The 17,090-nt window shown below is 45.1% G+C and overlaps 1 protein-coding gene across 1 annotated transcript in view; it reads right to left on the reverse strand.

Moving 5' to 3' along the window:
- Nucleotides 1–352: 352 nt before the first annotated feature.
- dpep1 (dipeptidase 1) overlaps nucleotides 353–17,090 on the reverse strand; it is a 48,808-nt gene continuing 32,070 nt past the window's right edge. The window contains exons 9-10 of the mRNA XM_070896979.1: nucleotides 9,216–9,351; nucleotides 353–750 (exon numbers count right to left, since the gene is read on the reverse strand). Coding sequence (XP_070753080.1) covers nucleotides 592–750; nucleotides 9,216–9,351 — 295 coding nt within the window. The 3' untranslated portion in view covers nucleotides 353–591. The remainder of the gene's footprint in view (nucleotides 751–9,215; nucleotides 9,352–17,090) is intronic.

The following is a 17,090-nucleotide window of genomic DNA, read 5'->3' on the forward strand; positions in this document are numbered from 1 at the left end:
CTTTGGTGTTGGAATTCTAGGTCTTGTTGCATCATTCTCGGTGAAGGTTTGCATGTGAAAGAGAGATGCATGAAAGGAATTGTTCTCACCCTGCGCAAGTGGAACTATAATAAACAAAGGATATCAGGAAATCTTTGTCTGGGTAGAAAGGGTCAGAGAGTCTGGATCCTGTGACGACATTTTGTGTGCGCAAGAGGGAGAGAGAGTTGCGCAATAGAAGTTGCACTTTTCACTCTTGTGAAACTTCAATACCCAGAGTAACTGTGAGGTATGAGTAACAGGAAAAAAAACATTGTTTTCAGCTTTTATATAGTTTAAGCCATTAAATAAAACAGTCATTAGAAGCATCCAGATAATGGAAAGATACAGTGAAAAGGTCTAAGAATTGGACTTCCCACAGGGAATGCTGCAGAAATGGCCTAACCAGCCGTGTAAGCCTGTATCCATAGGATTTCTGCCAATGCTTTGGTAGGAGATCGGAAGAAACCCCATGGAAATTCTACCTCTAAATCTTTCTTTGTATTCAAATTGTCTTTTCTAGGTAGTTTCCATGCTTAGGGGCTGTCACTGTATCTTTATCATATTTAAATCTTACACTAATAAATAGTGTGCTAGGTAAACTAATGTGACAACTGTGGGCAATAGCACCAGTGGTGTTCCATTATTCGGATAGCCATAGCCAGTTCTGCATTGACTCTGAACCTGTTCAAAAGGAATGGGCTCATCGTTTCCAGGAGAGTTGAATTTAACCTAAAGAAAAAACAAACAGAAACAAATATATATTTTAGCTCCTCCAGTCCATTACCATGTAGAACTTACTCCTTGCTTAAAGTGTAACTCCAAACTAAAATACTAATGGAAACTTTAAAAAATGGTAGCATGTAATTACTTCCAATTGTTATGGTAATAAAATTCAGAGGGTTAACATATTGTATCTTCAATGTTATTGCCAAATTTATGTTGATATTCCTCTATCTTATGGACTGTTCTAGAGGCTATCATACTCATATATTCACAATCCTTTATATTACCCAGTGGGACGTCGAATATAAAAACAAAAAAGCGATATATATTTGACATTAACTTTGGAGGTAAGACTTGGAGTGAAGCAAATGAGTTATCTTGCTTAAAAGCTCTTGTCCATACACAAGCATTATGCTTTGGGGCCTTGACTGGCTGAAAAAATAGCATTTGGAACAGGTCCCATCTAATCAGAAACCAATTGTTGCAATGAGGGATGTTGGCACCTAAGAGACACAGAGAAAAAAATGAGTACATGAAGTTGCTTTAATGAAAGCTAAAGAAAATTAAAACAGGGTACTGAAATTAGAAATATTTGGCCCTGAAATTGCGGCCTCTCCATGTGTACGATGTGCGTACGTGACCGAAGAGGCCCAGCAAGTTCTGGGTTTAGGCGTGCAAAGAGCATGCACCGAAATCCGGCACTTGCGTTCTGTCAACATTTCTTTTGACAGTTCCAATGCATCCTCGGGTGAAGGGCCTTTGTGGGCAGAGATTTGGGCTATTTGCCCAACTCTTTCCCAGCGAATATCTTTAAAACTCTTACACCTGGTAAAAACAGGCATAAGGCTTGCTTCTACATAAGAACATAAGAAATAGGAGCAGGAGTAGGCCATACGGCCCCTCATGTTCCGCCATTCAATAAGATCATGGATGATCTGATCATGGACTCAGCTCCACTTCCCTGCCCGCTCCCCATAACCCCTTATCCCCCTATCGTTTAAGAAACTGTCTATTTCGGTCTTAAATTTATTCAATGTCCCAGCTTCCACAGTTCTCTGAGGCAGCGAATTCCACAGATTTACAACCCTTTGAGAGAAGAAATTTCTCCTCATCTCAGTTTTAAATGGGCAGCCCATTATTCTAAGATCATGTCCTCTAGTTCTAGTCTCCCCCATCAGTGGAAAATCCTCTCTGCATCCACCTTGTCAAGACTGCTCATAATCTTATACATTTTGATAAGATCTTATTCTTCTGAATTCCAATGAGTAGAGGCCCAACCTACTCAACCTTTCCTCATAAGTCAACCCCCTCATCTCCGGAATCAACCTAGTGAACCTTCTCTGAACTACCTCCAAAGCAAGTATACCCTTTCGTAAATATGGAAACAAAAACTGCACGCAGTATTCCAGGTGTGGCCTCACCAATAACCTGTATAGCTGTAGCAAGACTTCCCTGCTTTTATACTCTATCCCCTTTGCAATAAAGGCCAAGATTCCATTGGCCTTCCTGATCACTTGCTGTACCTGCATACTATCCTTTTGTGTTTCATGCACAAGTACCCCCAAGTCCCGCTGTACTGCAGCACTTTGCAATCTTTCTCCATTTACTCTTGCTCTTTGATTTTTTTCTGCCAAAGTGTATGACCTGACACTTTCCAACTCCAGCTGTTAAATTTTTGCCCACTCACTTAGCCTGTCTATGTCCCTTTGCAGAGTTTTAAAAGGCAGAAAAATAAAATGAGCAGTTTTTATATTAAAAGCCCTGTCCATTAAGGTAAGTTTATTTGTTACCCCTATTAAAACATATAAAAAAAACATTAAAAAAAAATAACATTTAGTCTAAATTCTTAAATTTTAAATATGTGAAATGTTTTTCTTATTTATTTAAAATGTTTGTGTTTTTGGGGGTAACCCCATTTATAGAAATGATGATCGAACTCACCATGACTGTGAATGGGGATACGCCATTTTCATTGTTTGGTCCAGCCAACATGATCCCAGGATGTACATACGCTCCTGGAATACGTGGGCTTCTGCGCTGGGCTGTGCATTTGGGCCTCGTAGCGTAAGTCTTCGTTCCTCCGGAACCACCAGGCACATTAATAAATATTTTTGTGGTCAGAAGCATCCGCCCGCGGGACGCCTCCGACTGCAATTCCTAAATAGAATACGGAAGCGAGAATAGGAAAAAGGAAGCCACGGTGAGTAGAAGTAAAGGGGCCGAAATCGGCCTCTTGTGCACCTGCCATTATCACCTCCAGGAGAGTGCCTCCAGGAGGCACTAACGGGACGCAAAATATTTCTCGCCCGGGCGCAGCGATAACAACGCACCCGCGGAATTAGGCGGGGTCTTTGCGGAGGCACTTTGCTGTGCACAGCGATAATGACATCATCACCGTGCGCAGCGCCCCGTTACCACCCTGGAAGTGAAATTCAGCTGCACACCCTCACTTACGACTTGGTGGTGACAACGACAGCTTCAGCTATCGAGTCGGCTGGAGCAGCGCTACTTAAAGGCGGCATCTTGAAAAAAATCTTTGCAGCTTGCTAACACATAGGCAGAGTGGCTGGTGGACAGATCACCGCGATTTTGACTTCAAGGACTGTTCTGTTTCTAAACTATTACCCTGTATCATTCAGGGCAAATGTCAAATCACATTTATCTCATTTCATGGCAATCGATGATCTCCTCGGACGTCACCATCGGAGGTTACTTAGGCAAAGACAAAGGTGGAGCCAAATGCATAGAGAAAGGCATCGAGAAAGACAGAGAGGCACAGGGAAAAGACAGTGAGAAAGGCAGCAAAATATGGACAGAGCAAAAAGTCTAACGGGACTGGCAACAGGAGACCTTAAAGGTGATGGTGTTCCCATGCGCCTGCTGCCCTGATCCTTCTAGGGGTACAGGTCGCGGATTTTTGCGGTGCTGCCGCCACAGTGCGCTGGCAGTGGAGGAAGTGAATGTTGACGGTGGTGGATGTGGTGCCAATCAAGCGGGCTGCTTTGTCCTGGATGGTGTCGAGTTTCTTGAGTGTTGCTGGAGCTGTACTCATCCAGGCAAGTGGGGAGTATTCCATCACACTCCTGACTTGTGCCTTGTGGATGGTGGAAAAGCTTTGGGGAGTCAGGAGGTGAGACACTCGCTGCAGAATACCCAGCCTCTGACCCGCTCTTATTGCCACAGTATTTATCTGACTGGTCCAGTTACATTTCCGGTCAAAATGGCCCCAGGATGTTGATAGTGGGGGATTCGGCAATGGTAATTCCTTTGAATATCAAGGGCAGGTGGTAAGACTTCTGCTTGTTGGTGATGGTCATTGCCTGGCACTTATGTGGCGCAAATGTCACTTGTCACTTATTAGCTCGAGCCGGAATGTCTTCCAGATCTCGCTGCATGTGGGCATGGACTGCTTCATTTTTTGAGGAGTTTCAAATGGAACTGAACATTGTGCAATCATCAGCAAACCATGTGACTGTAAGAGAGAAGCCTGAAATATTTGTGTTTATAAAAAGTTTATAAATGTTTTCAGCCAAAAGTACTGATTGGATGAGCCTAATTGGCCTCATTGCAAAGTTTCCATCATCAAAGGTACCAGTGTCCAACCAATTTGGTTCATTCCACGTGACAAGAAGAAGCAGCTGAGTGCACGAGTCACAGCAAAGAGTTTGAGCCCTGACAACATTCTCGCTGTAGTGCTGAAGACCTCTACAGCAGAGATAGCCAATTCTCTAGCCAAACTGATTCAGTTAAATTATGACAGTGGCATCTATGCAACAAACTGGAATACTGCTCAGTTATATCCTAATCACAAAAAAGATCAATCCCAACCGATCTACTTCCTCCCAATGAACAGCAAAATAATAGAACGAGTCATTAATAGTGCTGTTAAGTATCAAATAACTCCAGGAGGCTAAGTACGGTGAGCTAGTTCAGGCATGACCTTACTCCCGTTTATTTATTCTCAAAGTGAGGATTCAACATGACTGCCAACATTATATACACGGCTTGCACGTGTCTGCCAGTGACCATTAGGACTCCGACAATTGCACCCTCCAGTGGCAGATAAAACCCAGTTACTATACATGACATCATTCCCCCCCAAAGTCCTTGGTATATGTTATATTTACAAGTTGAGACAGTCCGGGGCCTTCCGCTCCCTGGTTGATCTCCTCAGTTCGCACCCAAGCTTGGGTGAGTTAGTGGGACTATTGCTGCATTGCAGAGCAGTCGGCCTGACAGGACTGTCGGGGATGATAGGTTCGAGGGTTAACTGATGGATGGATGTGTGTTGGTTGGTCGATGATGATGTCATCTTCAATTTGTTCTGGGTTGTCTGAATCGCAGTTTGGTTTGGTCGATGTGCCTCTTGCACGTTTGGCCATTTAACAGTTTGACTACAACACCCTGTTCCCCATCTTGGCCAAAACTGTGCCAGCAACCTACTTTGGACCATGACCATAATTCAGGACAAACAGAGGGTCATGAACAGCAATGTCACGTGATACGGCCGCACAATCGTGGTACTATTGCTGCCGTTGCCTTCTGGTTTTGACATGATCATCGAGATCCAGATGTACAAAGGAGAGCCTGGTTTTGAGGCCTCTCTTCATTAACAGCTCGGCAGGAGGGGCCCTGGTGAGCGAGTGGGGTCTTGTCCAGTAACTGAGCAGAATGCGGGACAAGTGGGTCTGTAGGGAGCCGTGGGTCACGTGGTTTAGGCTCTGCTTAATGGTTTGGACAGCCCGCTCCGCTTGACCATTAGACGCGGGTTTGAAAGGGACAGACCTGACATGCTTGATGCCATTACGGATCATAAACTCGTGGAACTCCGAACTGGTGAAACACGGTCCGTTGTCGCTGGGTGGCGAACATGGCCCGGAGGCTTTCAGTAGTGGCTGTGGATGTGCTGGATGACCTGATTACGCATTCAATCCATTTGGAGTAAGCGTCCACTACCACTAAAAATATTTTGCCGAGAAAGGGGCCGGCAAAGTTTATGTGGATCCTTGACCACTGTTTGGATGGCCATGACCACAGACTCAGCGGAGCCTCCACAGGTGCGTTACTCAGTTGCATGCAAGTGTTACACTGATGCATGCATGACTCCAAGTCCGAGTCAATGCCGAGCCATCAAACGTGAGACCTGGCAATGGCCTTCATCATGTAAATTTCGCAGAAAAGTTTCCCAGCCTTCTTTTGGCATAACAACATGATTACCCCACAACAGACAATCAGACTGAATAGACAATTCATCTTTGCGGTGGCTATAAGACTTAATTTCATCCTGCATTTCCCTGGGAATGGCAGACCAATTTCCATTTAGGACACCTTTTTTCGCTTGACAGTACAGGATCCTGGCTGGCCCAGGTCCTAATTTGGCAAGCCGTGACGGGTGACCCTCGCTCTCGAAGGCATCCATGACCAGCAGCAAGTCCATGGGCTGTGGCATTTCCACCCTGGTTGTGGGCAATGGTAGCCGGCTAAGTGCATCAGCACAGTTTTCAGTGCCTGGTCTGTGGCAGATGACATAATCATGCGGATAATGTCAGTGCCCATCTTTGGATGCGGGACGAGGCTTTTGTGTTTATACCTTTGCTCTCAGAAAACAATGAAATGAGCGGCTTGTGATCTGTCTCAAGCTCAAACAGGTATTGGTGCATTTTCCTAACCCCATATACACATGCTTTAAAGCCTCTTTCTCTACCATACTTTAGGCTCTTTCAGCCTTAGACAGACTTCTGGACGCGTATGCAACTGGTTGGAGTTTGGCTGATACATTGGCTTGCTGGAGCACGCAACTGACCCCATATGATGAGGTGTCGCAGGCCAGCATTAACAGCTTACATGGGTCATAGTGTTCCAGTAATTTATTGGAACATAGCAGATTCCTGGCCTTCTCAAAGGCTCTGTCTTGAGATTGTCCCCAAACCCAGTCGTTACCCTTGCTCAGCAACATGTGCAAGGGTTCTAGCAATGTGCTCAAACTGGGTAGAAAGTTACTGAAATAGTTGAGAAGACCCGGGAACGAACACAGCTCCGTCACACTCTGGGGTCTGGGTGCATTCTTGATGGCCTCTGTATTCGAGTCCGTAGGCCTGATGCCGTCTGCTGCAATCTTTCTCCCCAAGAATTCGACTTCTGGTGCCATGAAAACGCACTTGGAGCGTTTTAGCCTGACTCCCATTCTGTCCCGATGATGTAGAGCCTCTTCCAAGTTGTGCAGGTGTTCGGTGACGTCGCAACCGGTGATCAGGATGTCACCTTGGAACACGATGGTTCTCGGGACGGACTTCAGCAAACACTCCATGTTTTTCTGAAATATGGCTGCCGCCAAGCGAATTCCGAAAGGGCATCTGTGGTATATGAACAGTCCTTTGTGCGTGTTGATGCACATCAGTTTTTTCGAAGATTCGACCAGCTCCTGTGTCATGTAAGCGGAGGTCAGGTCCAATTTGGTGAACGACTTCCCCCCTCGCTAGCGTTGCAAACAGGTTGTCAGCCTTGGGTAACAGGTACTGATCCTATATCGGGACTCGGTTGATCGTTACCTTGTAGTCGCCGCAGATCCTGACCGTGCTATCACTTTTCAACACCGAGACAATTGGACTGGCCCATTCGCTGAACTCGACGGGTGATATGATTCCTTCCCATTGAAGTCTATCCAATTCGATCTCGACCTTCTCCCTCATCGTGTACGGAACCGCCCGAGCCTAGTGATGGACGGGTCTTGCATCCGGGCCTAGGTGGATCTGCACCACGAAGAAGATTCTTTTACCAAAAGTCCTCCGATAATGTTGGAAGTTAAATTAAATGGGATTCCAGTATCCATGGAATTGGACATGGGTGCGAGTCAGTCAATAATGAGCCAGAGGGCTTTCGAAAAGCTGTGGAACACTAAGGCAAAAAGACCCAAACTGAGCCCAATCAATGTGAAGCTGTGTACCTACACCAAAGAGCTCATACCAGTCATTGGCAGCGCGGCATAAAGGTATCGTACGATGGAGCTGTGCATGATTTATCGTTGTGGATTGTTCCAGGCAATGGCCCAATGCTGTTCGGCAAGAGTTGGCTTGAGAAAATTAAATGGAACTGGAATGATTTTAAAGCCCTCCAGTGGCAGGTAAAACCCAGTTAACATATATAACAAGTGCCATCAAGCAATAGTTACTCATTAATAATCTACTCATTGACACTCGGTTTAGGCTCCACCAGAACCACTTGGCTCTCGACATCATGACCAGACATAGACACAAAAGCTGAATGCCAGAGGGGAGCTGAGAATAGCTGTCTTTCGTATCAAGGCAGCATTTGACTGAGTACGGTACCGAGGAGCATTAGCAAAACTGAGGCTAATGAGAGTCAAAGGGAAAGTCCTCCAGCGTGACACAAGGGACGATGGCTGCACATTGCCGCAGGATATCGTCAAAAAAAGTGTCCTTGGCCTAACCATCTTCCGTTACTTCATCAAAGAATTTCTCTTCGTCATAATGTTTTAAAATCTAATATATATATAAATGCCAACCTCGAAGCCTACAAAGGTTGATGAGATTCAGTACTACTATCCACTGCCCCGCACTTCTCACGACTGTCAGTGAGTGTATCCTATTTTTTATTAGATAAAAGCTAAATATATATCTTATTTAGGTTGCAAATTATTATTTGATTCTCTCGAACCCTTGATCTACTACTGCAAAATAAATTGTAAGTCAAAAGCTATTATATTCCAAATCAACTGCACACTTTTGGTATCAACATGCTGGATAGTACTAGCACAGTCATGGACTATTGAATAGTTAATTCTCATGTCCTCTTCAAAAGGGTGACACATTGTTGAGAAGAGAATAGAGAGTGAGAAGTGGCTGGATAGGCAAATGAGACTTTTACAATCATCACCCTTGATTCTCTTCACAATCACACGGTTTCTTTAATTTCATCTAGACGTATCCAGCATTTCATCTCCGAGCTACAGGATGTGCTTGTTCATCAGCTCGTTTGCAAATGAGCTCTTTCAATGCAATTTTTGTCTTTGCTACTATTTGCTTTGGTGCATGAACAAATTGTTTTTCTTAATGTCTGGGGTGAAATTATCTATTTGGTTGCCGTACAAAAACAATGGATCTGTTGCTAAAATTTCTGTATTTGCAGTGGTGCTGTTCTTTTGAACTAACTACCATCTAAAATAGCAACCGAGATGAAGATGACAGATTTGCTGGTGTACGGTTTGTGGATGTGACTGACTCAGCTTGTGAAAGCAGCTGCACCAAAGGTGGCAACAAAATAATTGCAAAGTTTGCATGTTATTTCGGTTCTATAGCTCCCATTTTAACTGCAGTCAGCGTGGGCCAAGAGGACAAGCCTGATGCTCAGCCCCAGCTGGCCAACATGAGACTGAGACCATTTTAAAGACAAACTTCTCAAAATAAGGGCCATTAAATCACTTTTTGATATGGCATTTGTAAGGTAACCCTCACCTGTTCCACTTCGCGAAAGACCCGTAGAAAGTTATCTCCAAGAGCTGCTTTCACCTCTATGTCAGTCCAGTTTCTCCTCAATAGTTCAGCTACCAAATCTGGATAGAAGGACACATCATCCAAACCTACAGGAACTCTCCAAAATGAAAAAAATATAAACTGTAACCAGGTTATTTGATGGTGAGGCAGTCCAATCTTGCCCTTACCTGCTGTCCACATACATGTGTCCTTTCCAGAAGGGGCTACAAACAGAGACTCTGGCTGATTCTTCCCCTACCTAACCTGGGGGCTTGATTTTTTCCTACCAAGGTAGTAGAGAGGCAGGCTGCAAACCCGCTCCTGGCCCCACGACTTTCCTCTGATTGGGCTTGTTAAGCCCGCCCTGCAAGGTTCCTGGCCAATTAAAAGGAAGTGGGTCTGATGACGTCATCAGCCAGTTTCCTTAAAGGGACCATACCCACATACATTTTGACACTTGTACTGTCAGTGTGCTGCAGCATTGAGGTGCTGCAAACACTGACAAGCACTGCACAAAGGTGCATGACTGCAGCCAGGCTCTCCCATGACTCCCTCCATATGCTTTGGAGGGAATCAAAGCACACAGGGAGGTTCTGCTCCTTTCTCATGGGCGGACGAGTTCTCCCCAAGATACCCATGCAGCCTGACACAGCCTTGCACAGGAGGACACAAGCAGGGATGTCATCACGAGGACCTGGCTGCAATGGAGCAAACCTTTCAATGATCTCAGCAGATCACAAAACGTTACTGCAAAGCCACACTCAACCTCATCCTGCTGTGCCACTCATTACATCCACATCACTCTGCCTTCGCTACCCTACCCCTGCACATCCTTACACCAACTTACCTTGCACCTCCACCAATCCCTCTCTCTCTATCTGCATTATCACATTCCCATCTCACTAGCCATTCCTCACACTCTCCCTCCATCCTTGCCCAATCATACCAACTAACAACACACAAGGGTAGGCACTTGGGTGTTATCATCAATGCTGATGTAAATTTTCTGTCAATGTGTTGTCAAACATTGAAAGCTTTATTTTCAACACTTTGTGTTCTTGGACAGATCTGTGTGCACCTTTGGAAGTAGCTTAGTGAGTTGCAGTGAATGGTGAGACATAACGGACCCTCCCACCCCCCCCCCCCCCCCACCCCTTCCAATGGTGATGAGTGTGAAAGGAATGGCTTGGGTATTGTAGGAATGCTTTATGGTGTTGGTGTGGGGTGGTGCCAACCTTGCGCATCATGTAGCAGCCAGGGTGTACAGCATCAAGTGAAGTAAATGTGGCCATGGTGAGACCATCCCTGGTCTCCTGGGCAGCAATGTGGTCGGGTGCTGATGTCCTGTGCAGTATCAGGTGATTGCGGAGAAGGTTGGTGGTGTTGTTGGTGATGTTGCTGTTGGGGCTGATTGTGGTGAGATTCTGAGGACCAAGGTGAGATTTCTCCAAGAGCACCAATGCTGATGGAATAGATGGCAGCTGAAGTTGAAATGACAGAAGCAATCTGTCAATGGTGAGATAGATTGCACCAAGGAGGTGACATTGGATAGAGAGTTCACTGCAAACACTTCAAACCTGCATAAAGCTGAGAGGTTTATTGCAAATCCTGAAGACTCCAGCTTCTGAGATTGGAAATTGAACTGCTGTGAAATGATAGCTTTCATACCACATTTGCAGCTGTCTACTAGTCAAACCAATCCAGAGTGGTTGAGAACCTGACACACTTACTAGACATGATCCCCGAGGGAAGTGAACCTCATTAAAAAAAACTTGGTAAGATGGTTAGGACCTGGAAAACTGGCGCTTAAATACCTTTAACCAGCTTCTTAACTATCTTACTTGCCTGACACGTCGCTTAGTGCCAGGTCTGCAATCCGCAGGCAGAGTCGGCGATTAGGAAATTAACATGGAGACGGGTTCAGAGTGGACTTCCAGCTCCGCTGTCAATCATGACTATTTTGACTGCAGGTCTGCCTCCAAACTCGCATTGCAGTGCCAGGAAGATTCTAGCCGAGTGAGCCTACTGCTTATCACAGACTAGGAAATTGAATTGTGGTCTGTATGTCTCAGTAACATGCCAGAATGTGCGCTTACCCGCCAAGCCATAAGGGAGTTGTAAACTCATTAATTCAAGATTTACATTTTCCAACAATATATTCAGGAGATTTAATGACAAATAGGAACTTCTTATTTTCTTCTTGCCTCAGGGAGAAGCAATTTACACGTGGCCAAGCAAACCATCAGACACAGGATAACCATTCCTGGTACCATTCCAATGGCAGAAACCAATGCTACAGTAATGTCTTGACAACTACCCTTTGAAAAATAGAAAAAAGTCAAAGCTAAAGACACTTTTATATCTGAATGCGCGAAGCATCGCAACAAAATAGATGAATTAATAGCACAGATAGAAATGAGTCGGTTTGATCTAATAGCCATTACGGAGACGTGGTTGCAAAGTGACCAAGGTTGGGAACTAAATATTCCAGGATACTTAACATTTAGAAGAGATAGGCAAAATGGAAAAGGAGGAGGGGTAGCCCTGATATAAAGGATGGGATAAAGACAGTAGCGAGAAAGGATCTTAGCTTGGAAAATCAAGAAGTAGAATCAGTTCGGATGGAGCTAAGAAACAGCAAGGGGCAGACAACATTGGTGGGAGTTGTTTATAGACCCCCAAACAGTAGTGGTAATGTAGGGCATTAGTATAAATCAGGAAATTAGAGGTGCATGTAACAATGATAATACCATAATCATGGGGGACTTTAATCTACATACAGCAAATTTGGTTTGCCCGGTCTATAATAGTGTGGAGGACGAATTAATGGAATGTATGCAAGATGGTTTTCTAGATCAGTATGTTGAGGAACCAACTAGAGAGCAGGCTATTTTAGATCTAGTATTGTGCAATGAGAAACGGTTAATTAATAACCTTGTATTAAAAGGCCGTTAGGGAAGAGTGACCTAATGATAGAATTTTACGTTAAGTTTGAAAGTGATTTAGTTAAATCCGAAACCAAGGTCTTAAATCTAAACAAAGGACACTATGTAGGTATGGGGGAGAGTTGGCTAAGGTAGATTGGGAAACTACATTAAAAGGTATGACGGTAGAAAGCAATGGCTAGCATTTAAAGAATTAATACATAATTTACAACAAACATATATTCCTTAAGGCACAAAAACCCCACAAAAAAAGTGATCCAACTGTGACTAATAAGAGAAGTTAAAGTGAGTAGTATATCAAAGGAAGAGGCTTATAATGTTGCCAAAAAGAGCGGTAGGCCTGACGATTGGGACGATTTTAGAATTCAGCAAAGGAGGACCAAGAAATTCATAAAGAAAGGGAACATAAAAACAGGCTGTAAAAGCTTCTATAGGTATGTAAAAAGGAAAAGATTAGCGAAAGTAAATGTGAGTCCCCTACAGGCTGAGACAGGAGAAATTATAATGGGGAATAAGGAAATGGCAGAGAAATTAAACAAATACTTTGGGCCCACGTTTCCACATGATTTGCGCCTGATTTTTAGGAGCAACTGGTGGAGAACGGACTATCTTAGAAATCGCAATTCTCCACATTTTTTTTTTCGACAGTTCTAGTCAGGTAGAACAGTTCCACTTTGGAACAGAATTTTTTCTTCAAATTTTTTCCGGCCACTGACGCCTGATTTCAAAGTTTCCACAGTGAAAACGTACTCCAAACTAAAATAGAATGGAGCAAGTGAAGATTTTTGTAGAACTGAAAAAACCTGTTCTACACATTAAAAAATCAGGCGCAGGTTACAAATTAGGCGTCCAGAACGAGGTGGGGGGGGGGAGGGGGGGAAGTAATTAAATTCTATAATAAATCCTTATTTATACTTATACAAATATTATACAAATAAATCCAACCTGAATAAACATTTATAAGCAAAGAAAAGATTAAATAAACCATCTTCCTACCTGTGTGAAAGTGTTTCAGGCAGGCCTTTTGGGACCGAAGGCTGAACGGGCCGGCCCGAGACTTCGGGCAGGGCCCGTCCCCAGCACCAGATTTACAGGTAGGTGGCGTTGGGTCGGGTCGGAGAGGTTCGGTTCGGGGAGGGAGAGAGAGAGGAGGGAGAGGGAGGAGGGAGGGAGGGGGGGTCGGGGAGGGAGAGGGAGGGAGGGGGGGTCGGGGAGGTCAGGTCGCGGAGGGAGAGGTCGGGGAGCGGGAGGTCAGGTCGGATCCAGTCGGGGGGGCGGTGGGGGGAGCAGGAGCGCTGGTCGGGTCGGGTCCAGTCGGGGGGGGAGGGGAGCGGGAGCAGGAGCGCGGGTCGGGTCCAGTCGGGGGGGGGGAGGGGAGCAGGAGCGCAGGTTGGGTCCAGTCGTGGGGGCGGGGAAGCGGGAGCAGGAGTGCGGGTCGGGTCCAGTCGGGGGGGGGGGGGGGGGTGGAGCAGGAGCGCGGGTTGGGTCGGGTCCAGTCAGGGGAGCGGGAGCAGGAGCGCGGGTCGGGTCAGGTCCAGTCGGGGGGTGGGTCGGGTCGGGTCCGGAGGCAGGGGCGGGGGGGGGAGCGGGTGTCGGGTCTGGTCGGGGGTGGGGGAAGCAGGAGCTGGCCGTGGGAGGAGCCTTATTCACACAGCCCCAGTGAGGCCATTCGGCCAGGGCTAGGGGCTGCGTGCTTCGGGCGCCTGGAGCTACTGCACTTGCGTGCCCACTGTAGCACGCATGTGCAGAGGTCCCGGCACTGTTTTCAGCGCAGGGACCTGGTTCCGCCCCCCTACAGCTCGTGCTGGCTGCGCCGAGGGCCAGAGGACCTGCAGGTAGGTGGAGAATACGGAGGATTTTTTTAGGCGCACTTTGTGGCGCGAAAAATGGGCGTCCAGGTCGGGACTGCGCCGTTCTAGGCGCGTGTGGAAACTTGGGCCCTTTGTGTCTGTCTTCACGGAAAACCTCCCGGAAATAGTGGAGTATCAGGGGTCTAGCGAGAATGAGGAACTGAAAGAAATTAATATTAGTAAAAAATAGTACTGGAGAAATTAATGGGACTGAAAACCGATAAATCCCCTGGACCTGATGGCCTCCTTCCTAGGGTTTCGAAAGAGGTGGCTATAGAGATAGTGGATGCATTGGTTGTCATCTTCCAAAATTCCATAGATTCTACAACGGTTCCTGCAGATTGGAAGGTAGCAAATGTAACCCCCCTATTTAAGAAAGGAGGGAGAGAGAAAATGGGGAACTACAGACCAGTTAGCCTGACATTAGTAGTAGGAAAAATGCAAGAATCTATTATTAAGGATATGGTAACAAGGCACTTAGAAAAGAATAATAGATTGGGCAGAGTCAACACGGGTTTATGAAAGGTAAATCATGTTTGACAAATCTGTTAGAGTTTTTTGAGGTTGTAACTAGCAGAATAGATAAGAGGGAACCAGTGGATGTGGTGTATTTGGATTTTCAGAAGGCATTCGATAAGATGCCACACGAGGCTATTGAACAAAATTAGAGCTCATGGGATTGGGATAATATACTAGCATGGATTGAGGATTGGTTAATGGACGGAAAACAGAGTAGGAATAAACGGGTCATTTTCAGGTTGGCAGACTATAACAAGTGAAGTGCCGCAAGGATCGGTGCTTGGGTCCTAGCTATTCACAATCTACGTCAATCATTTGGATGAGGGGACCAAATGTAATGTATCCGAGTTTACTGATGATACAAAGCTAGATGGGAATGTAAGTTATGAGGAGGATGCAAAGAGACTTCAAGGGGATATAGACAAGCTAAGTGAATGGGCAACAACATGGCAAATGGAATACCATGTAGAGAAATGTGAAGTTATCCATTTTGGTAGGAAAAATAGAAAAGAAAAGTATTTTTTAAATGGTGAGAGATTGGGAAATGTTGGTGTTCTGAGGGACCTGGATGTCCTTGTACACGAATCACTGAAAGTTAACATGCAGATATAGCAAGCAATTAAGAAAGCAAATGGTATGTTGACCTTTATTACGAGGATTTGAGTACAAGAATACAGATGTTTTACTGCAACTATATAGGGCCCTGGTGAGACCACACCTGGAGTATTGTGTACAGTTTTGGTTTCCTTACCTAAGGAAGGATATACTTTCCATAGAGAGAGTGCAATGAAGGTTCGCCAGACTGATTCCTGGGATGGGGGGGGGTTGTCCTATGAGGAGAGATTGAGTAGACTCGGCCTATATTCTCTCGAGTTTAGAAGAATGAGGTGCTCTCATTGAAACATACAAAATTCTTACAGGGCTTGACAGGGTAGATGCACGGAGGATGTTTCCTCTGGCTGAGGAGTCGAGAACCAGGGGTCACAGTCTCAGAATAAGGGGCTGTCCATTTAGGACTGAGATGAGGAGATACTTCTTCACTCAGAGTGGTGAATCTCTGGAATTTTCTACTCCAGAAGGCTGTGGATGCTCAGTCTTTGAGTATATTCAAGACAGAGATCGATAAATTTTTGAATATATAGGGAATCAAGGGATATGGGGATATTGCGGTAAAGTGGAGTTGAGGTAGAAGATCGGCCATGATCTCAATGAATGGCAGAGCAGGCTTGAGGGGCCAAATGGCCGAATCCTGCTCCTAATTCTTATGTTCTTATGAATAGTGCAGGTGCCATTTTATATTAGACTTTTCTACCTGTTTAATAGCTGAAGGCATTAGAACTTAAGGAAAGGTAACTTCGATGGTATGAGACATGAATTGGCTAGAATAGACTGGCGAATGATACTTGAAGGGTTGATGGTGGATAGGCAATGGCAAACATTTAAAGATCACATGGATGAACTTCCACAATTGTACATCCCTGTCTGGCGTAAAAATAAAACGGGGAAGGTGGCTCAACCGTGGCTAACAAGGGAAATTAAGGATAGTGTTACATCCAAGGAAGAGGCATATAAATTGTCCAGAAAAAGCAGCAAACCTGAGGACTGGGAGAAATTTAGAATTCAGCAGAGGAGGACAAAGGGTTTAATTAGGAGGGGGAAAATAGAGTTCGAGAGGAAGCTTGCTGGGAACATAAAAACTGACTGCAAAAGCTTCTATAAATATGTGAAGAGAAAAAGATTAGTGAAGACAAACATAGGTTCCTTGCAGTCAGATTCAGGTGAATTTATAATGGGGAACAAAGAAATGGCAGGCCAGTTGAACAAATACTTTGGTTCTGTCTTCACGAAGGAAGACACAAATAACCTTCCGGAAATACTAGGGGACCGAGGGTCTAGAGAGAAGGAGGAACTGAAGGAAATCTTTATTAGGCGGGAAATTGTGTTAGGGAAATTGATGGGATTGAAGGCTGATAAATCCCTGGGGCCTGATAGTCTGCATCCCAGAGTACATAAGAAGTGGCCCTAGAAATAGTGGATGCATTGGTGATCATTTTCCAACAGTCTATCTACTCTGGATCAGTTCCTATGGACTGGAGGGTAGCTAATGTAACACCACTTTTTAAAAAAGGAGGGAGAGAGAAAATGGGTAATTATAGACCAGTTAGCCTGACATCAATAGTGGGGAAAATGTTGGAATCAATTATTAAAGATGAAATAGCAGCGCATTTGGAAAGCAGTGACAGGATCGATCCAAGTCAGCATGGATTTATAAAAGGAAACTCATCCTTGACAAATCTTCTAGAATTTTTTGAGGATGTAACTTGTAGAGTGGACAAGGGAGAACCAGTGGATGTGGTGTATTTGAGCTTTCAAAAGGTTTTTGATAAGGTCCCACACAAGAGATTGGTGTGCAAAATTAAAGCACATGGTATTGGGGGTAATGTACTGACGTGAATAAAGAACTGGTTGGCAGACAGGAAGCAGAGGGTTGGGATAAACGGGTCCTTTTCAGAATGGCAGGCAGTGACTAGTGGGGTGCCGCA

This window comes from Pristiophorus japonicus, chromosome 13 (genome assembly GCF_044704955.1).
Source record: "Pristiophorus japonicus isolate sPriJap1 chromosome 13, sPriJap1.hap1, whole genome shotgun sequence".
Lineage (NCBI taxonomy): Eukaryota > Metazoa > Chordata > Chondrichthyes > Pristiophoridae > Pristiophorus > Pristiophorus japonicus.